We start from the raw sequence: 21,634 nt of genomic DNA, 5'->3' as shown, positions 1-21,634 counted from the left end.
GGGGGACCCTGATACTGGGGGGGAACCCTGATACTGGGGAACCCTGATACTGGGGGGGAACCCTGATACTGGGGGGACCTAGAAAGTGAGGGACACCAAAACTGGGGGGACCCTGAAATGGGGGCACCCTGATACTGGGGGCTGGGTCCCCCAAATCTGGGTGCCATGTTGTACCCCAAAATAGGGTGCTGAGCTCCCCCAAATCTGGGTGCCATGTTGTACCCCAAAATTGGGTGCTGAGCTCCCCCAAATCTGGGTGCCCCCTGCACCCCAATCTGGGCGCTGAGCTCCCCCAAATCTGGGTGCCCCCTGCACCCCAATCTGGGTGCTGAGCTCCCCCAAATCTGGGTGCCCCCTGCACCCCAATCTGGGCGCTGAGCTCCCCCAAATCTGGGTGCCCCCTGCACCCCAATCTGGGTGCTGAGCTCCCCCAAATCTGGGTCCCCCCTGCACCCCAATCTGGGCGCTCGGGGCCCCCAGCCCCTGTATAAATGGTGTCAATGAAGCGCTGCAGTGTGGTCTTGTCCCTCGCTTGGGGACACGGGGACAGGGACACGGGGACACCCCGGTCACAGAGGTTGGGGACACGGGGACATGGGGACACGGGGACATGGACATGGGGACAGCCCGTGCACTGGGGTTGGGGACACAGGGGTTGGGGACATGGGGATGTCACAGGGGTTGGGGACACGGGGACACCCCGTGCACTGGGGTTGGGGACACAGGGGTTGGGGACATGGGACTGGGGGACACAGGTCTGGGGGACACAGGCACACCCCAGTCGCAGGGTTGGGGACACTGGGTTGGGGACACAGGGACACCCCATGCATAGGGGCTGGGGACACGGGGTTGGGGACACGGCAGTTGGGGACACGGGGACCCCCACTCGCACAGTTGGGGACACGGGGTTGGAGACATGGGGACCCCCCTCTCAGGGTTGGGGACACGGGGACCCCCCTCTCAGGGTTGGGGACACAGGGGTTGGGGACACGGGGCCCCCCCTCGCAGGGTTGGGGACACGGGGGTTGGGGACACGGGGTTGGGGACACGGGGGTTGGGGACACCCCAGTCCCCGCCAGGATCGCTCTCCCGTGCGTGTCCCCGCGTCCCCCCCGCGGTGGCCGCTCCGGGGGGGGGGAGGAAGGAAAACGCCACCAGCGCCGCTCCGGGAAGTCACCGCGGGGGGGGACGGGGGGGACACCGCGGGGGGGCGGGGGGGTTCGGACAGGAGGGGACACCGCGCGGGGGGGACGGGAGGGGACACCGCGGGGAGGGGGGGACAGGAGGGGACACCGCGCGGGGGGGGGACAGGAGGGGACACCGCGGGGAGGGGGGGACAGGAGGGGACACCGCGGGGGGGGACGGGAGGGGACACCGCGGGGAGGGGGGGACAGGAGGGGACACCGCGGGGGGGGACGGGAGGGGACACCGCGGGGAGGGGGGGACAGGAGGGGACACCGCGCGGGGGGGGGGAGTTCAGACAGGAGGGGACACCGCGCGGGGGGGGGACAGGAGGGGACACCGCGCGGGGGGGGACAGGAGGGGACACCCCTCCCCCCTGGCGCCTGCATGTGACACCTTGCGTGTCCCCCCCACGGTGACAAAAAGGGGGGGGTGACACCGGGCACGGCCACCCCCGTGTCCCTCTTTCACTCCCCATTGTCACCCCCCCGTGTCCCTTTGCCACCCCCCATTGTCACTCCCTGTGTCCCTTTGCCACCCCCCTTGTGCCCCTCTGCCACCCCCCATTGTCACCCCCGTGCCCCTTTGCCACCCCCCTGTCCCTTTGCCCCCCCGCATTGTCACCCCCCCCGGGTCTCGCCACATCCTGGGGGGACACACGGGACACGGACGGGGCCGCCGTGTCCGTTGTCACCCCCCCTTGGTGACAAAAATAGGCCGGATGTGGCCAGGAAGGAGCGAGGACTATAAATAGGGGTCCTCGGCGGGGCCAGGGTCACCGTGCACCCCCCCGCGTGGGAAGGGGACGGCGGCGGCGGGGACGGAAACGGGGGCGCCAGGAAGGGACAAGGGGACCGGGGGGACACGATGGGGGTGGCACCGGGAATGGGGGGGCAGCGTGGGCTGGGGTGCGGGGACAGGGACAGGGGTGTCACCATGGGCACGTAATGGGGACAGGGACACGCAGGGACATGGATGGGACATTGCAGGGACAAGAGTGTCACCATGGGCAGGTAATGGGGACAGGGACACGTGCGGACAGGGATGGGACATTGCAAGGACAGGGGTGTCACCATGGGCAGGTAATGGGGACACGGACACATGGGGACAGGGATGGGACATTGAGGGGACAGGGGTGTCACCACGGCCAGGTAAATGGGGACAAGGACACATAGGGATACGGATGGGACATTGCAGGGACAGGGGTGTCACCACACAGGGACACGTGGGGACAGGGATGTCACCACGGCCAGGTAAATGGGGACAGGGGTGTCACCAAGGCCAGGTAAGCAGGGACCCCCCCAAACTGGTCAAGAAGCCCCGCCCCCTCCCGGCCATCCCAATGTCCCCGAAGTCCCTTGGTGCTGGTGCCCTCTGGTGGCCACCCACGGGACTGCAGGAGCTGGGAGCGTGGCTTGAGATGGGGGCGTGGCTTGGGAAGGTTGGGTTGGGTTCGGTTGAATCTGGTTGAGTTGGGTTGGGTTGAGTTGCGTTGACTGGGGTTGGGTTGAGTTGGGTCGAATTGGGTTGGGTTGGGTTGAGTCGGATTGCATCGAGTTGGGTTGGGTTGAGTGGGGTTGGGTTGAGTGGGGTTGGGTTGAGTGGAGTTGGGTTGAGTGGGGTTGGGTTGACTTGGGTCGGGTTGGGTTGACTCGGGTCGGGTTGACTTGGGTTGGGTTGGGATGGGTTTGGTTTGGATGGGTTGGGTTGACTTGGGTTGGTTGGGTCGAGCTGGTTTGGGTTGGGTTGAGCTGGGTTGGGTTGGGATGGGTTGAGTTGGGTTGGGTTGAGTTAGGTTGGGATGGGTTGAGTTGGGTTGGGATGAGTTGAGTTGGGTTGGGATGGGTTGAGTCGGGTTGAGTTGGGTTGGGTTGGGATGGGTTGAGTCGGGTTGAGTTGGGTTGGGTTGGGATGGGCTGAGTTGGGTTGAGTTGGGTTGAGTTGGGTTGAGATGGGTTGAGATGGGTTGAGATGGGTTGGGATGGGTTGGGATGGGTTGGGATGGGTTGGGTTGAGTTGGGTTGGGTTGAGTTGGGTTGGGTTGGGTTGGGTTGGGTTGGGTTGGGTTGGGTTGGGATGGGTTGAGTTGGGTTGGGATGGGATGGGTTGAGTTGGGTTGGGTTGGGTTGAGATGGGTTGAGTTGGGTTGGGTTGAGTTGGGTTGGGTTGAGTTGGGTTGGGTTGAGTTGGGTTGGGTTGAGTTGGGTTGGGTTGAGTTGGGTTGGGTTGGGATGGGTTGAGTCGGGTTGGGTTGGGTTGGGTTGGGTTGAGATGGGTTGGGATGGGTTGGGTTGGGTTGGGTTGGGATGGGTTGGGTTGGGTTGGGTTGGGTTGGGTTGAGTTGGGTTGGGTTGAGTTGGGTTGGGTTGGGTTGGGTTGAGTTGGGTTGGGATGGGTTGAGTTGGGTTGGGTTGAGATGGGTTGAGTTGGATTGGGTCGGGTTGAGTTGACTTGGGTTGGGTTTGGATGGGTTGGGTTGAGTTGGGTCGGGTTGAGTTGACTTGGGTTGCGTTTGGATGGGTTGGGTTGAGTTGGGTTGGGTTGAGTTGAGTTGGGTTGGGTTGAGTTGGGTTGGGTTGAGTTGGGTTGAGTTGGGTTGGGTTGAGTTGGGTTGGGTTGAGTTGGGTTGGGTTGAGTTGGGTTGGGTTGAGTTGATGGAGAAACCACCAACCAAGGGCTCGATCGCCGCTTTATTGGGGCTGCACCTACAGTTCTACAAGCGCCCGGGACCGAGGGCCCTGGGGGGAGGATGAGGAGGATGAGGATGAATTTGGGGTGACGGGGCCCTGGGGGGGGCTCAGCACCCACGTCACCCCCCAGCTGATGCGACGTGTCCCCAGCTCCACCCAAACGCGTCGGACACCCCCGTGTCACCCGATGGGGGGCCGGGATGGGGGGGCAGCCGAGGACACGCCGGGGGCCCCGGGGGGCTGGGGGTCCCCGAGGGGCTGGGGGGGGCCCCCGTGTCCTCTGCCCCCCTCAGACCTTCTTGCGCTGCGGCCGCACCCGGGGGAAGAGCTGGGGGGAAAGGGGGGTCAGGGGGGGCCATGGGTGCTGTGGGACCCCCCCCAGGTCGTGGGTGCTGTGGGAACCCCCCTGGGGCTGTGGGGTGTCTGTGGGTGCTGTGGGTGCCCCCCACCCAGGGTTGTGGGGTGTCCATGGGTCCCCCCCCAGAGTTCTGGGGTGTCTGTGGGCACTGTGGGTCCCCCCAGGTCTGTGGGTGCTGTGGGTGCCCCCCAGGGTTCTGGGGTGTCTGTGGGTGCTGTGGGTGCCTCCCAGGGGTTTGGGGTGTCTGTGGGTGCTGCTGGGTGTCCCTGAGCCCCCCAGGGTTTGGGGGTGTCTGTGGGTGCTGCTGGGTGTCCCTGAGCCCCCCAAGGTTTTGGGGTGTCTGTGGGGTGTCTGTGGGTGCTGTGGGTCCCCCCAGGTCTATGGGTGCTGTGGGTGCCCCCAAGGGTTCTGGGGTGTCTGTGGGTGCTGTGGGGTGTCCCTGAGCCCCCCTCAAGGGTTCTGGGGTGTCTGTGGGGGGTGTGTGGGTGCTGCTGGGTGCCCCTGAGTCCCTCCGGGTTTTGGGGTGTCCATGGGGTGTCCATGGGGTGTCCATGGGGTGTCTATGGGTGCTGCTGGGTGTCCCTGAGCCCCCCTGGGTTTTGGGGTGTCCATGGGGTGTCTATGGGGTGTCCATGGGGTGTCCATGGGGTATCCATGGGGTGTCCATGGGGTATCCATGGGGTGTCTATGGGGTGTCCATGGGGTGTCCATGGGGTATCCATGGGGTGTCTATGGGGTGTCCATGGGGTGTCCATGGGGTGTCCATGGGGTGTCTATGGGGTGTCTATGGGGTGTCTATGGGGTGTCCATGGGGTGTCCATGGGGTGTCCATGGGGTATCCATGGGGTGTCTATGGGGTGTCCATGGGGTGTCCATGGGGTGTCTATGGGGTGTCCATGGGGTGTCCATGGGGTATCCATGGGGTGTCTATGGGGTGTCTATGGGTGCTGCTGGGCACCCCTGAGCCCCCCGGGTTTTGGGCCCCCCTGGTTCTGGGGCCCCCCCGTCGCGCACTCACCCCGAAGTAGTTCCTGGGCACGTAGCCCTGGTGGCCGCTCAGGGACCCCCACCACCAGTCCAGCTCGGGCGGGGGGGGCCGGCGCAGCACGGTCACCGAGTCCCCCTCCCGGAACGAGAGCTCGTCCGGCAGCGCCGCGGGGCGGTCCCAGAGCGCGTAGACCACGCCGCGGTTCAGCACCCCCATGCCCTGCTCCACCCCTGGCAGGATGGGACCACAGCACCCCAATGCACCCCAGTGCACCCCAGTGCACCCCAATGCACCCCAATGCACCCCAGTGCACCCCAATGAACCCCAATGCACCCCAGTGCACCCCAATGCACCCCAGTGCACCCCAATGAACCCCAATGCACCCCAGTGCACCCCAGTGCACCCCAGTGCACCCCAATGCACCCCACCCCATCCCAGAGCGCGTAGACCACGCCGCGGTTCAGCACCCCCATGCCCTGCTCCACCCCTGGCAGGATGGGACCACAGCACCCCAATGCACCCCAATGCACCCCAGTGCACCCCAGTGCACCCCACCCCATCCCAGAGCACGTAGACCACGCCACGGTTCAGCACCCCCATGCCCTGCTCCACCCCTGGCAGGATGGGACCACAGCACCCCAATGCACCCCAGTGCACCCCAGTGCACCCCAGTGCACCCCACCCCATCCCAGAGCGCGTAGACCACGCCGCGGTTCAGCACCCCCATGCCCTGCTCCACCCCTGGCAGGATGGGACCACAGCACCCCAATGCACCCCAGTGCACCCCAGTGCACCCCAATGCACCCCAATGCACCCCAGTGCACCCCAGTGAACCCCAATGCACCCCAGTGCACCCCAGTGCACCCCAATGCACCCCAATGAACCCCAATGCACCCCAGTGCACCCCAGTGCACCCCACCCCATCCCAGAGCGCGTAGACCACGCCGCGGTTCAGCACCCCCATGCCCTGCTCCACCCCTGCCAGGATGGGACCCAATGAACCCCAGTGCACCCCAGTGCACCCCAATGAACCCCAGTGCACCCCACCCCATCCCAGAGCGCGTAGACCACGCCGCGGTTCAGCACCCCCATGCCCTGCTCCACCCCTGGCAGGATGGGACCAATGAACCCCAGTGCACCCCAGTGCACCCCACCCCATCCCAGAGCGCGTAGACCACGCCGCGGTTCAGCACCCCCATGCCCTGCTCCACGCCTGCCAGGATGGGACCACAGCACCCCAATGAACCCCAGTGCACCCCAGTGCACCCCAGTGCACCCCAATGAACCCCAATGAACCCCAGTGCACCCCAGTGCACCCCAGTGCACCCCACCCCATCCCAGAGCGCGTAGACCACGCTGCAGTTCAGCACCCCCATGCCCTGCTCCACGCCTGCCAGGATGGGACCACAGCACCCCAATGCACCCCAATGCACCTCAGTGCACCCCAATGCACCCCAGTGCACCCCACCCCATCCCAGAGCGCGTAGACCACGCCGCGGTTCAGCACCCCCATGCCCTGCTCCACGCCTGCCAGGATGGGACCACAGCACCCCAATGCACCCCAATGCACCTCAGTGCACCCCAATGCACCCCAATGCACCCCAGTGCACCCCAGTGCACCCCAGTGCACCCCAATGCACCCCAATGAACCCCAATGCACCCCAGTGCACCCCAGTGCACCCCAGTGCACCCCAATGCACCCCAATGAACCCCAATGCACCCCAGTGCACCCCAGTGCACCCCAGTGCACCGCACACCGTCCCAGAGCGCGTAGACCACGCCGCGGTTCAGCACCCCCATGCCCTGCTCCACCCCTGGGGGGCATGGGCAGGATGTGACCCCCAGGGCCACCCCCACTGCCCCCAATGCCCCCAATGTCCCCATCACCCCCAATGGCCCCATTGCCCCCAATGCCCCCATTACCCCTAATGTCCCCAATGTCCCCAATGCCCCCATTGCCCTCAATGCCCCCAATGTCCCCATTACCCCCAATGTCCCCAATGCCCCCATTGCCCCCAATGTCCCCATTATCCCCATTACCCCCAATGCCCCCAATGCCCCCATTGCCCCCAATGCCCCCGATGTCCCCAACGTCCCCACGTCCCCATGTACCGGTGAGGTAGCTGTAGCAGTCGGCGTAGCCCTGGCGGAAGGGGTCGCACTTCCCCATTGCCCCCAATGTCCCCAATGCCCCCAATGCCCCCAATGTCCCCATTGCCCCCAATGCCCCCATTACCCCCAATGTCCCCATTGCCCCCGATGTCCCCAGCGTCCCCACGTCCCCAGGTACCGGTGAGGTAGCTGTAGCAGTCGGCGTAGCCCTGGCGGAAGGGGTCGCACTTCCCCATTGCCCCCAATGCCCCCATTGCCCCCAATGCCCCCAATGCCCCCAATGTCCCCATTGCCCCCAATGCCCCCAATGCCCCCAATGCCCCCGATGTCCCCAACGTCCCCACGTCCCCAGGTACCGGTGAGGTAGCTGTAGCAGTCGGCGTAGCCCTGGCGGAAGGGGTCGCACTTCCCCATTGCCCCCATTGCCCCCAATGCCCCCATTACCCCCAATGTCCCCAATGTCCCCAATGCCCCCCACGTCCCCGTGTACCGGTGAGGTAGCTGTAGCAGTCGGCGTAGCCCTGGCGGAAGGGGTCGCACTTCCCCATTGCCCCCATTGCCCCCAATGCCCCCATTACCCCCAATGTCCCCAATGTCCCCAATGCCCCCCACGTCCCCGTGTACCGGTGAGGTAGCTGTAGCAGTCGGCGTAGCCCTGGCGGAAGGGGTCGCACTTGTCGGCCGCCAGGCTGCCGTCGCTGCTGGTGGTGGCGAAGACGGCGGCCCCGTGCTGCACCAGCGCCACGCACACGCTCGTGTCGTTGCACGAGGCCGCGCAGTGCAGGGGGGTCCTGGGCAAACGGGGCCGTGAGCGGCGCTGGGGGCGCCCGCGCCGGGACCCCGCACCGGGGACTATTGGGGTCCCCTTCCCACTCACAGGGTTATTGGGGTCCCAGTCACAGGGTTATTGGGGTCCCCTTCCCCAGTCACAGGGTTATTGGGGTCCCCATCCCCAGTCACAGGGTTATTGGGGTCCCCTTCCCCAGTCACAGGGTTATTGGGGTCCCCATCCCCAGTCACAGGGTTATTGGGGTCCCCTTCCCCAGTCATAGGGTTATTGGGGTCCCCAGTCACAGGGTTATTGGGGTCCCAGTCACAGGGTTATTGGGGTCCCCTTCCCCAGTCACAGGGTTATTGGGGTCCCAGTCACAGGGTTATTGGGGTCCCCTTCCCCAGTCACAGGGTTATTGGGGTCCCCAGTCACAGGGTTATTGGGGTCCCAGTCACAGGGTTATTGGGGTCCCCTTCCCACTCACAGGGTTATTGGGGTCCCCTTCCCCAGTCACAGGGTTATTGGGGTCCCAGTCACAGGGTTATTGGGGTCCCCTTCCCCAGTCATAGGGTTATTGGGGTCCCAGTCACAGGGTTATTGGGGTCCCCTTCCCCAGTCACAGGGTTATTGGGGTCCCAGTCACAGGGTTATTGGGGTCCCCATCCCCACTCACAGGGTTATTGGGGTCCCAGTCACAGGGTTATTGGGGTCCCCATCCCCACTCACAGGGTTATTGGGGTCCCAGTCACAGGGTTATTGGGGTCCCCATCCCCAGTCATAGGGTTATTGGGGTCCCCATCCCCAGTCACAGGGATTATTGGGGTCCCCATCGTCATCCCACCATCTGTGGGGTCCCCCAGCCCCCCACCCTGTTCTGGGGTCCCCCCGTACCACCCATGGCCATGGGGTCCCCCATCCCCTGTTGGGGTTCCCCCTATTTCGGGGTCCCCCCCCGTTTCGGGGTCCTGTACCAGCCGTGGCTGTGGGGTCCCCGTGCCCCCCCCCCATTTCGGGGTCCCCCCCCATTTTGGGGTCCCGTACCAGCCGTGGCTGTGGGGTCCCCGTGCCCCCCCCCGTTCCGGGGTCCCCCCCCGTTCCGGGGTCCCGTACCAGCCGTGGCTGTGGGGTCCCCGTGCCCCCCCCCCATTTCGGGGTCCCCCCCCATTTCGGGGTGCCGTACCAGCCGTGGCTGTGGGGTCCCCGTGTCCCCCCCCGTTCCGTGCCCCCCCCCCGTTTCGGGGTCCCGTACCAGCCGTGGCTGTGGGGTCCCCGTGCCCCCCCCATTTCGGGGTCCCCCCCCGTTTCGGGGTCCCGTACCAGCCGTGGCTGTGGGGTCCCCGTGCCCCCCCCCCCGTTTCGGGGTCCCCCCCCGTTCCGGGGTCCCGTACCAGCCGTGGCTGTGGGGTCCCCATGCCCCCCCCCCGTTTCGGGGTCCCGTACCAGCCGTGGCTGTGGGGTCCCCGTGTCCCCCCCCATTTCGGGGTCCCCCCCCGTTCCGGGGTCCCGTACCAGCCGTGGCTGTGGGGTCCCCGTGCCCCCCCCCCCGTTCCGGGGTCCCCCCCCATTTCGGGGTCCCGTACCAGCCGTGGCTGTGGGGTCCCCGTGCCCCCCCCCCGTTTCGGGGTGCCGTACCAGCCGTGGCTGTGGGGTCCCCGTGTCCCCCCCCGTTCCGTGCCCCCCCCCCGTTTCGGGGTCCCGTACCAGCCGTGGCTGTCGGGGGAGTTGACGTCGGCGCCGCAGCCGATCAGGAACTCCACGACGCCGTAGTTGGCCCCGCAGATGGCGTTGTGGAGCGCGGTGATGCCCTCGGCGTTGGGCTGGCTGGGGTCGTTCAGCTGGGGACACCAGGGTCACCCAATGTCACCCAGTGTCACCCATTGTCACCCAGTGTCACCCAGTGTCACCCAATGTCACCCAGGGTCACCCAGTGTCACCCAGGGTCACCCAGGGTCACCCACTGCCAGCCACTGCCACCCCATCCCCTCGGCGTTGGGCTGGCTGGGGTCGTTCAGCTGGGGGGGACATCAGTGTCACCCAGTGTCACCCAGTGTCACCCAGGGTCACCCAGCATCACCCATTGTCACCCATTGTCACCCACTGCCAGCCACTGCCGCCCCATCCCCTCAGCGTTGGGCTGTCTGGGGTTGTTCAGTTGGGGACACCAACCCATGTCACCCAGTGTCACCCAGCGTCACCCATTGCCACCCACTGACAGTCGCTACCACCCCATCCCCTCGGCGTTGGGCTGGCTGGGGTCGTTCAGCTGGGGGGGACATCAGTGTCACCCAGTGTCACCCAATGTCACCCAGGGTCACCCAGGGCCACCCAGCATCACCTCATCGTCCCCACTGACACCCATTGTCACCCACTGCCAGCCACTGCCGCCCCATCCCCTCAGCGTTGGGCTGGCTGGGGTCGTTCAGCTGGGGACACCAGGGTCACCCAGTGTCACCCAATGTCACCCAGTGTCACCCAGTGTCACCCACTGCCAGCCACTGCCACCCCATCCCCTCCACGTTGGGCTGGCTGGGGTCGTTCAGCTGGGGACACCAGGGTCACCCAGTGTCACCCAATGTCACCCAGTGTCACCCAGTGTCACCCAGTGTCATCCACTGCCAGCCACTGCCGCCCCATCCCCTCCGCGTTGGGCTGGCTGGGGTTGTTCAGTTGGGGACACCAACCCATGTCACCCAGTGTCACCCAGTGTCACCCAGGGTCACCCACTGACATCCCCACTGTCACCCACTGACACCCCATCCCATCCCTGTCCCCATGTCCCCGTTCCCATGTCATTGTCCCTGTCCCCATGTCCCCATTGTCACCTCGGCCACGGCCTGGCGCACCACGTCCAGCTCCCCTGTCCCTGTCCCCATCACTGTCCCCATGTCCCTGTCCCCATGTCCCTGTCCCCATGTCCCCATCACTGTCCCCATCACTGTCCCCATGTCCCTGTCCCCATGTCCCCATCACTGTCCCCATGTCCCCATTGTCACCTCGGCCACGGCCTGGCGCACCACGTCCAGCTCCCCTGTCCCTGTCCCCATGTCCCCATCACTGTCCCCATGTCCCCACCATGTCCCCACCATGTCCCCATCGTCACCTCGGCCACGGCCTGGCGCACCACGTCCAGCTCCCCTGTCCCTGTCCCCATGTCCCCATCACTGTCCCCATGTCCCCATCACTGTCCCCATGTCCCTGTCCCCATCACTGTCCCCATGTCCCCATCCCTGTCCCCATGTCCCCATTGTCACCTCGGCCACGGCCTGGCGCACCACGTCCAGCTCCCCTGTCCCTGTCCCCATGTCCCCATCACTGTCCCCATGTCCCCATCCCTGTCCCCATGTCCCCACCATGTCCCCATCGTCACCTCGGCCACGGCCTGGCGCACCACGTCCAGCTCCCCGCTCAGCGCCGCGTCCAGCAGCAGCACCAGGGGGTCCAAGCGGACCCGCGCCCCCGGGCGCCGCCGGGGGGAGGAGGGGGCGCGCAGGGCCGGGCGCAGCTCCTGCCAATCAGCGCGTCAGGGACACCGGGGCCACGGACACCCCGGGGGACCCTGGGACACCCGGGGGACCTTGGGACACCCCGGGACACCCCCGGGGGACCTTGGGGACACCCCTGGGACACCTCAGGACACCCCCGGGGGACCTTCGGGACACCCCAGGGACACCCCTGGGACACCCCTGGGACACCTCAGGACACCCCCAGGGACACCCAGGGGACCTTGGGGACACCCCAGGACACCCCCAGGGGACCTTGGGGACACCCCCAGGGACACCCCTGGGACACCCGCAGGGGACCTTGGGGACACCCCTGGGACACCTCAGGACACTCCCAGGGACACCCCAGGACACCCCCGGGGGACCTTGGGGACACCCCCGGGGACACCCCAGGACACCCCCAGGGGACCTTGGGGACACCCCTGGGACACCCCCAGGGACACCCAGGGGACCTTGGGACACCCATGGGACACCCCCAGGGGACACCCCAGGACACCCAGGGACCCCGCCCTGGGCAACCTGGGACACCCCCAGGGACACCCCAGGACACCCCAGGACACCCCCAGGACACCCCCACGGGACCTTGGGGACACCCCCAGGGACACCCCCAGGAGACCCCAGGACACCCAGGGACACCCCCAGGGACACCCAGGGGACCTTGGGAACACCCCCTGGGACACCCCCATGGGCAACCTGGGACACCCTCAGGGACACCCCAGGACACCCCCAGGACACCCCCAGGACACCCCCAGGGGACCCCAGGGACATCCCCGGGACAGACCCAGGGGACCTTGGGGACACCCCTGGGACACCCGTGGGACCCGGGGGGACACAGGGACACGGGGACCCACTCGGTCCCCACTCCCCCCGCACTCACCGTGGTGGGCGTGGCCGCGGTGGGGGCGGGGCGGGGCTCGGGGGGACCCGGGGGGATACAGGGGGGACCCCGGGGGACACTGGGAGCCCACAGGACATAGGGGGACACTGAGGGGACATGGGGGTCATGGGGGACACGGGGGGACCCCGGGCACCCACTGGGTCCGCACTCCCCCGCACTCACCGCGGGGGGCGTGGCGGCGGCGGGGGCGGGGCGCGGGGCAGGGCGGGGCTCGGGGGGACCCCGGGGGACACTGGGGACCCTGGGGGACCCTGGGAGCCCACGGGACATGGGGACACAGGGGACACAGGGGGACCCCGGGCACCCACCGGGTCCGCACTCACCGTGGTGGGCGTGGCCGCGGCGGGCGCGGTGGGCGTGGCCGAGGCGGGGGCGGGGCGCGGGGCAGGGCGGGGCTCGGGGGGACCCGGGGGGATACAGAGGGGACCCCGGGGGACCCTGGGAGCCCACGGGACATGGGGACACAGGGGGACCCCGGGCACCCACCGGGTCCGCACTCACCGCGGTGGGCGTGGCCGCGGCGGGCGCGGTGGGCGTGGCGGCGGCGGGGGCGGGGCGCGGCTCGGGCTCGGCGGGGTCCGGCGCGGGCTCGGCGCGGTGCAGCAGGCGCGGGATGAGCTGCCGGTAGCGGCGGGCGCGGGCGGGCGGCGGCGCGGGGCCCGGGCTCAGCTCCATGGAGCCGCGGCGCTTGAGCGGGCGCGGCATCTCGGCCAGGGCGCGGGCGAGCTCCTGCAGCGCGGGGACGCGCCGCGCCTCGGGGGGCAGCACCGGCTGCAGCCGCGTGGGGCTCAGCGGCCGCTCCACGCCCTCGGGGTCCGCGACCAGCGCCTCCGGCTCCGCGTCCGCATCCGGGGGCGGCGGGGACGGGTCCGGGGGAGCAGAGCGGGACGGGTCCGGGGGAGCAGAGCGGGACGGGTCCGGGGGAGCCGGGCGGGATGGATCCGGGGCGGTGGGGCGGGATGGATCCGGGGGAACAGAGCGGGACGGGTCCGGGGCGGTGGGGCGGGACGGGCCTGCGGGGGGAGGAGAGAGGGGTGGGGGTCAGCACATGGGAGCCCCATGGACCCCCAACCCAGGTACCCCATGGACCCCCTGCCATGGGTGCCCCAGGGACCCCCAAGCTGGGGGGTCAGCACATGGGAGCCCCATGGAGCCTCCAGCTGGGTACCCCATGGACCCCTCACCCCAGGTATCCCACGGACCCCCCACCCCGGGTATCCCATGGTCCCCCAGCTGGGGGGTCAGGACATGGGAGCCCCATGGAGCCCCTGCCCAGGTAGCCCATAGACCCCCCAGCTGGATACCCCATGGACCCCCTGCCATGGGTGCCCCAGGGACCCCCCCAAGCTGGGGGGTCAGCACATGGGAGCCCCATGGACCCCCCCACCCCGGGTACCCCATGGACCCCTAGCTGGGTACCTCATGGACCCCCTGCCCAGGAACCCCAGGGACCCCCTGCCATGGGAGCCCCATGGACCCCCCACCCCAGGTATTGCATGGACCCCCCCCACCCCGGGTATCCCATGGACCCCCCACCCCGGGTACCCCAAGGACCCCCACCCCGGGTACCCCATGGACCCCCCACCCCGGGTACCCCCAGGACCCCCCACCCCGGGTACCCCATGGACCCCCCACCCCGGGTACCCCCAGGACCCCCCACCCCGGGTACCCCATGGACCCCCCCACCCCGGGTACCCCAAGGACCCCCCACCCCGGGTACCCCATGGACCCCCCCACCCCGGGTACCCCAAGGACCCCCCCCACCCCGGGTACCCCAAGGACCCCCCACCCTGGGTACCCCCTGGACCCCCCAGCTGGGGGCTCAGCACCCGGGAGCCCCACTGACCCCACCCCCCCGCTCCTCACCTTCACCCCCCAGCGGGCCCGGGGGGGCCTGCGGCTGCTTCTGGGGGGCGCGGGGGGGCGGGGGGAGCCCCCCCCGGGAGCCGCCCCCCACCCCCTGCTCCCAAAGCGCGTTCTGCAGCTTGAAGATCATGGAGAGCGGCAGCGGTTTGTGGCGGGGGGGGCGGCCGGGGGGGGGCACGGGGACGCGCGAGGCGGGCTGGGGGGGCGGCGCCCAGCCGCGGGGGGGCAGGGGGGCGCCCGAGCGCCGCAGCGGGGACACCTTGTAGTTGCGGGGCAGCGTGGCGCTGTGACCCCCGTAGGGGCCCTCCTGGGGGAACGGGGCGTCGGAGGGGGCTCGGCTGGCGTGGGGACGGCGCCGGGCCCCCCCGTAATGGACACCTTGACCTTGACCCCTGTGCCCATCTTGACCTTGACCCCCAGTGCACACCTTGACCTTGACCCCTAGTGGCCCCTTGACCCCACCCCAGTGCACATCTTGACCCCCCAGTGCCCACCTTGACCTTGACCCCCAGTGCACACTTTGACCTTCAGTGCCACCTTGACCCCCAGTGCCCACCTTGAGCCCTCAGCACCCACCTTGACCTTGACCCCCCCAGCGCCCAACCTGACCCCCCGGCACCCACTTGGACCTTGAGCCCCCCACTGCTCAACTTGAACCTTGACCCCCCAGCACCCACCTTGACCTTGACCCCCAGCGACCCCTCGCCCTTGACCCCCAGCGCCCACCTTGACCCCCAGCGCCCCCCTCGCCCTCGCCCCCAGCGCCCACCTTGCCCCCCCCGGTCCCATCCAGACTCGATTCCCTCCAGGGCGCGAGTCCCAGCGAGGGGCGCAGGCTCGGCGGCGCCTCCGTGGGGCCTGGGGGGCACAGAGCTCAGAGCGGGGGGACGGTGCCCCCCAAACCCCCCACGGTGCCCCCCAAACCGGGGACCCCCCACCCAAACCCCACCCGGTGCCCCCCCAGACCCCAAATCCCCCACGGTGCCCCCCAAATCCCGGACCCCCCATGGTGCCCCCACACAGTGCCCCCCATAGCGTCCCCCAAACCCCCTCGAGGTGCCTCCCCCAGCCCCCAAACCCCCCATGGTGCCCCCCCCATTGTGCCCCCCCATAGTGTCCCCCAAACCCTGGACTCCTCCCACCCAACCCCCCATGGTGCCCCCCACCCCAGCCCCCAACCCCCCATGGTGCCCCCCAAACCCCCCATAGTGCCCCCCAAACCCTGGACCCCCCCCACCCAAAGCCCCCATAGTGCCCCCAAACCCCCCATGGTGCCCCCCAAACCCCAGACCCCCCACCCAAACCCCCCATAGTGCCCCCCAAACCCCCATGGTGCCCCCCAAACCCCGGCCCCCATTCACCCAAACCCCCCCATAGTGCCCCCCAAACCCCCCATGGTGCCCCCCAAACCCTGGACCCCCCCCACCCAAACCCCCCATAGTGCCCCCCAAACCCCCCATGGTGCCCCCCAAACCCCAGACCCCCCCACCCAAACCCCCCATGGTGCCCCCCAAACCCCCCATGGTGCCCCCCAAACCCTGGACCCCCCCCACCCAAACCCCCCATAGTGCCCCCCAAACCCCCCATGGTGCCCCCCAAACCCCAGACCCCCCCATCCAAACCCCCCATGGTGCCCCCCAAGCCCCCCATGGTGCCCCCCAAACCCCAGACCCCCCCACCCAAACCCCCCCATAGTGCCCCCCAAACCCCCCATGGTGCCCCCCAAACCCCAGACCCCCCCACCCAAACCCCCCATAGTGCCCCCCAAACCCCCCATGGTGCCCCCCAAACCCCAGACCCCCCCACCCAAACCCCCCATAGTGCCCCCCAAACCCCCCATGGTGCCCCCCAAACCCCAGACCCCCCCACCCAAACCCCCCATAGTGCCCCCCAAACCCCCCATGGTGCCCCCCAAACCCCAGACCCCCCCACCCAAACCCCCCATAGTGCCCCCAAACCCCCCATGGTGCCCCCCAAACCCCAGACCCCCCCACCCAAACCCCCCATAGTGCCCCCCAAACCCCCCATGGTGCCCCCCAAACCCCAGACCCCCCCACCCAAACCCCCCATAGTGCCCCCCAAACCCCCCATGGTGCTCCCCAGACCCCGGACCCCCCCACCCAAACCCCCCATGGTGCCCCCCAAACCCCAGACCCCCCCACCCAAACCCCCCATAGTGCCCCCCAAACCCCCCATGGTGCCCCCCAAACCCCAGACCCCCCCACCCAAACCCCCCATAGTGCCCCCCAAACCCCCCATGGTGCCCCCCAAACCCCAGACCCCCCCATCCAAACCCCCCATGGTGCCCCCCAAACCCTCCATGGTGCCCCCCAAACCCCAGACCCCCCCACCCAAACCCCCCATGGTGCCCTCCAAACCCCCCATGGTGCCCCCCAAACCCCCCATAGTGCCCCCCAAACCCTGGACCCCCCCCACCCAAAGCCCCCATAGTGCCCCCAAACCCCCCATGGTGCCCCCCAAACCCCAGACGCCCCCACCCAAAGCCCCCATAGTGCCCCCAAACCCCCCATGGTGCCCCCCAAACCCCAGACCCCCCTCACCCAAACCCCCCATGGTGCCCCCCAAACCCCAGTCCCCCCCACCCAAACCCCCCATGGTGCCCCCCAAACCCCCCATGGTGCTCCCCAGACCCCGGACCCCCCCACCCAAACCCCCCATGGTGCCCCCCAGACCCCCCCACCCAACCCCCCCATGGTGCCCCCCGCGCCCCCTCACGCTCGCCCCCCCCCGCGCTCGGGGGTCTCCTCTCGCCGGCCGCGTCCAGGTCGGACTCGTTCCAGCCCCTCGGCGGGCGCCGCTTCAGCACGAGGTCGTCTGGGGGGCCCAAAACGGGGTCACGGGGGACGGGGGGGCCCCAAATGGGGTCACATTGGGGTGGGGGGGCCCCAAAACGGGGTCACGGGGGACGGGGGGGCCCCAAATGGGGTCACATTGGGGTGGGGGGGCCCCAAAACGGGGTCACATTGGGATGGGGGGACCCCAAAACGGGGTCACGGGGGACGGGGGGGCCCCAAAACGGGGTCACATTGGGGTGGGGGGACCCAAGACGGGGTCACATTGGGATGGGGGGACCCCAAAACGGGGTCACGCGGGGATGGGGGGGCCCCAAATGGGGTCACATTGGGATGGGGGACCCCCAAATGGGGTCACATTGGGGTGGGGGGGCCCCAAAACGGGGTCACATTGGGATGGGGGGACCCCCAAATGGGGTCACATTGGGATGGGGGGACCCCAAACGGGGTCACGCGGGGACGGGGGGACCCCAAAACGGGGTCACATTGGGATGGGGGGACCCCAAATGGGGTCACATTGGGATGGGGGGGCCCCAAAACGGGGTCACATTGGGGTGGGGGACCCCAAAACGGGGTCACGGGGGGACCCCAAATGGGGTCACATTGGGATGGGGGGACCCCAAAACGGGGTCACATTGGGATGGGGGGACCCCAAACGGGGTCACGCGGGGACAGGGGGACACCCCTGGGGGGGACACACCCCAAAATGGGGTCACATGAGGACAGGGGGACCCCAAAACAGGGTCACTTGGGGACAGGGACACCCCCAAATGGGGTCACATGGGGATGGGGACACCCCTGGGTGGGGGGCACCCCAAAACGGGGTCACACGGGGACAGGGACACCCCCTGGGGGGGGACACCCCAGGATGGGGTCACTTGGGGACAGGGACCCCCTTGGGTGGGGGGCACCCCAAAATGGGGTCACATGGGGACAGGGACACCCCCTGGGGGGGGACACCCCAGGATGGGGTCACATGAGGACAGGGACACCCCCAGTGGTTTGGGGGGGCCCAGCAGCCCCCCCAGGCCAGTGACCCCCGCACACCCCCCATGGGGACCCCACCCCGCACCCCAAAACCCCAGAGACCCCCCAGACTCACCCTGAGCGCGGAAGGGCCCGGGGGGGCCGCCGAGGGGGGGGCACAGCCCGTGCGCCTCGTACGGGGGGGGCGCCGGCAGGAACGGGGGGGACCCCCCGAACCCCAAGGACTCGTAGGGGCGAAGGGGGCGCGGGGAGGGGGCCCGGCCCCCCAACCCCTCATAGGGCACCGAGAGGACTTTGGGGCGCGGGGAGGGGGCCCGATCCTCCGGGGGGGGGTAATGGGGGGGGCGGGGGGAGCTGGGGGCCCGATCCTCCATTGGGAGGTAATGGGGGGCCCGATCCTCCGGGGGGGGGTAATGGGGGGGGCGGGGGGAGCTGGGGGCCCGATCCTCCATTGGCAAGTAATGGGGGGCCCGATCCTCCATTGACAGGTAATGGGGGGCCCGATCCTCCATTGGGAGGTAATGGGGGGCCCGATCCTCCACTGACAGGTATTGGGGGGCCCGATCCTCCATGGGTGGGTAATGGGGGGCCCGATCCTCCACTGACAGGTACTGGGGGGCCCATGGAGAACCGGGGCGCCCCCCCAGCTCCCCCAAACCCTCGGGGGTCTCCGTGCTCCTCCGGCCCAGGGGCGAGCGGCTCCGGTCGGTACCAAACGGCTCCTATAACGGGGGGGGTTATAACGACCTGGGGCGGGGTTTCAATGGGGCGGGGGGGGTTATGGGGTACGGGGGTGCTATGGGGCCCCCCACTTCACCTTGGGGGGGCCGGGGCCGTCGGTCCAGAGCGACTCGAGCTGCCGGGACAGCTCGTCCACCTTGGCCACGGCCGTGTCCAGCTCCACCTGCTTCAGGTCCATGTGCTGCATGGCCAGGGCTGGGGCAAAATTGGGGGGGGGGGGTGGAAATTTATGGGGGGGGGGTGTAATTAATGGGGGGGTCGGGGGGACCCCCAAATGTGTCTCGGCCCCCCCATTGAACTCACACTGGAAGGTGAGGTCCAGCAGGTCCTGGGCGCTGCGCAGCCGCTCGCTCGCCATGCTGGGGGGCACGGGGGGTGGGTGGGGGGACCCCAACATTGGGGGGGCACCCCCGGTTTGGGGGGACAACCCCATTGGTGGGGGGGACCCCCCCGTTTAGGATGAGAACACCCCCGTTTCTGGGGACACCCCCGTTTTGGAAGGGACACCCCCATGGGTGGGGACACCCCCAGTTTTGGTGGGGACACCCCTGTGTTGGTGGGGGCACCCCCGATTTTGGGGGGGCACCCTCATTTGTGGGACACCCCCAGTTTTGGTGGGGACACCCCCATTTGGGATGGGGACACCCCCGTGTTGCTGGGGGCACCCCCAATGTTGGGGGGGACACCCCCATTGGTGGGGACACCCCCATTTGGGAAGGGGAGGACACCCCCATTTTGGACAAGGACACCCCCATTGTGGGGACACCCCCGTTTGGGAGGGGGGACACCCCCATTTAGGATGGGCATGCCCCCATTTGGGACGGGGGGACGCCCCCATTTCTGGGGACACCCCCATTTAGGTGGGGACACCCCCATTCGGGACAGGGGACACGCCCCTTTCGGGGGACACGCCCCTTTCGGGGGACACGCCCCTTTCGGGGTGGGAGGGGCCACCCCGCTCCCCTGGGAACGCGGGAGCGCGAACGTGTCCGGACCCGCCGGCCTCATCAGCCTAATTACCGCTAATTAACGCAGCGCGAGGGGCGGGGCCCGCCCCCCTTCCCCCCCCCCCCGCGGACTCGGGGCAGGGGGGGCGCCCCGTGTTAAGGGGACCCCCCAGGGGGGGGGCGGGGTGGAGCGGGGACTCCCACATCGTGGGTGCCCCATGGGGGGGATTTAGGGGTGGCCCCCCCCACACCCCCGGCCCCACCCGCGCGGCCCCACCCGGGGAGACGGGCGAGCCCAAACTCGCCCCGGGGGGGGCGGCGAGACGCTGGGAAAGGACCCAGGCGTCCGGGCGCCCATGGGTGCTGGGAAAGGACCCAGGCGTCCGGGGAGCCGGGAAAAAGAACCCAGGCGTCCGGGGCACCCATGGGTGTTGGGAAAGGACCCAGGCGTCCGGGGCACCCATGGGTGCTGGGAAAAGAACCCAGGCGTCCGGGCACCCATGGGTGTTGGGAAAGGACCCAGGCGTCCGGGGCACCCATGGGTGCTGGGAAAAGAACCCAGGCGTCCGGGGAGCCGAGATAAAGAACCCAGGTGTCCGGGGCACCCATGGGCGCTGGGAAAGGACCCAGGCGTCCGGGGAGTCGGGAGAAAGGACCCAGGCGTCCGGGGCGCTCATGGGTGCCGGGGGAAAGGACCCAGGCGTCCGGGGCGCCCATGGGTGCTGGGAAGGGACCCAGGCGTCCGGGCACCCATGGGTGCTGGGAAGGGACCCAGGCGTCCGGGGCACCCATGGGTGCTGGGGGAAAGGACCCAGGCGTCCGGGCGCCCATGGGTGCTGGGAAAAGAACCCAGGCGTCCGGGGCGCCCATGGGTGCTGGGAAGGGACCCAGGCGTCCGGGGCCCCCATGGGTGTTGGGAAAAGAACCCAGGCGTCCGGGGCGCCCATGGGTGTTGGGAAAAGAACCCAGGCGTCCGGGGCGCCCATGGGTGCTGGGAAGGGACCCAGGCGTCCGGGCACCCATGGGTGCTCCCCACAACCCTCAGCACCCCAACATCCCCCCCCCGCCCGAATCGGACCGAGGCACCCACGGGTGCGCCCCCCCCCGTGTTCGGGACGCTCCGCGAAACGGACCCAGGCGTCCGGGCACCCAAGGGCGCTCCCCCCCGCTCCCCAGCACCCCAAACCGGACCCCCCCTTGCCCCCGAACCTGCCCCACGCGTGTCCGGTCCCTGGTGGGTGCGGGCGGCGCGTTCCCGCGGCCCCTCCGCCCAATTCCAGAGCGCTGGGTCACGCGGGGGGGCCGCGCCCTGCGCCCCGGGCTGGGGAGGGGGGGGCAGGTCCCACGGGGGGCGGGACCCACGGGTGGGGGGGAACCCACAGAGCGGGGTCCCACGAGGGGGGGGGCGGGTCCCACGGCGGGGGGAACCCACAGAGGGGGGTCCCACGGGGGGTGGGAGGGTGTTGGTCCCACAACGGGGGGGGGGTGGTCCCGAGTGGGCGGGGCGAGCGGGGCGCCACGTGGGTCCAGCGGGGTTTGGGTGGGGGGGGTTGGGTCCCACGGGGTTGAATCCCGGGATTCCCCTCCCGGTACCTGCAGTGCCGGCGCTTCCCAGCGTGGTTCGTTGGCGGGAAGTCCCGGTGGTCGTTCCTGACGCCCCCACGCCCGGTGTCGCGGCCCCACGGGTGACCGGGCGCTCCCGGGAGGTCGCTGCCCCTTTAAACGCCGCCGCGCCGCGTTCCGGCCACGCCCACCGGGGGGCGGGGCCAAGAGGCGGGCA

General features: G+C 69.2%; 1 protein-coding gene and 1 long non-coding RNA gene across 2 annotated transcripts; one reads left to right on the top strand and one right to left on the bottom strand.

Moving 5' to 3' along the window:
* Positions 1 to 41: 41 nt before the first annotated feature.
* LOC139826011 (uncharacterized) lies at positions 42 to 505 on the top strand. The gene is made up of 2 exons (XR_011736130.1): positions 42 to 145; positions 194 to 505. It is a non-coding gene; the product is annotated as an uncharacterized lncRNA (long non-coding RNA).
* Positions 506 to 3,853: 3,348 nt separating this feature from the next.
* PPP1R13L (protein phosphatase 1 regulatory subunit 13 like) lies at positions 3,854 to 21,613 on the bottom strand. Its single transcript, XM_071800762.1, has 13 exons — positions 21,448 to 21,613; positions 19,211 to 19,266; positions 18,984 to 19,102; positions 18,140 to 18,888; positions 17,103 to 17,278; positions 15,136 to 15,224; positions 14,367 to 14,673; positions 13,002 to 13,513; positions 11,470 to 11,607; positions 9,804 to 9,937; positions 7,955 to 8,121; positions 5,249 to 5,448; positions 3,854 to 4,200 (listed from the first exon to the last, which is right to left on the bottom strand). Exons 2-13 carry the CDS (start codon positions 19,263 to 19,265, stop codon positions 4,162 to 4,164), a joined length of 2,685 nt encoding a protein of 894 aa, XP_071656863.1. The 5' UTR covers position 19,266; positions 21,448 to 21,613; the 3' UTR covers positions 3,854 to 4,161.
* Positions 21,614 to 21,634: the final 21 nt, after the last annotated feature.

Source organism: Patagioenas fasciata, chromosome 33 (assembly GCF_037038585.1).
Source record: "Patagioenas fasciata isolate bPatFas1 chromosome 33, bPatFas1.hap1, whole genome shotgun sequence".
Taxonomy (NCBI): domain Eukaryota; kingdom Metazoa; phylum Chordata; class Aves; order Columbiformes; family Columbidae; genus Patagioenas; species Patagioenas fasciata.
Note: the sequence above shows the minus strand (reverse complement) of the source record. Positions and strands in the feature narration are given on the sequence as shown.

What these genes read in the sequence shown, in the direction of transcription:
- PPP1R13L (XM_071800762.1), bottom strand. Translation starts at nt 19,265, where the DNA reads ATGGCGAGCGAGCGGCTGCGCAGCGCCCAGGACCTGCTGGACCTCACC. An exon ending in TGCGCCAGGCCGTGGCCGAG is followed by an intron (nt 9,938 to 11,469) that starts GTGACGATGGGG and finishes TGGTGTCCCCAG; the next exon opens with CTGAACGACCCCAGCCAGCC. An exon ending in CTGCTACAGCTACCTCACCG is followed by an intron (nt 5,449 to 7,954) that starts GTACACGGGGAC and finishes CCATCCTGCCAG; the next exon opens with GGGTGGAGCAGGGCATGGGG.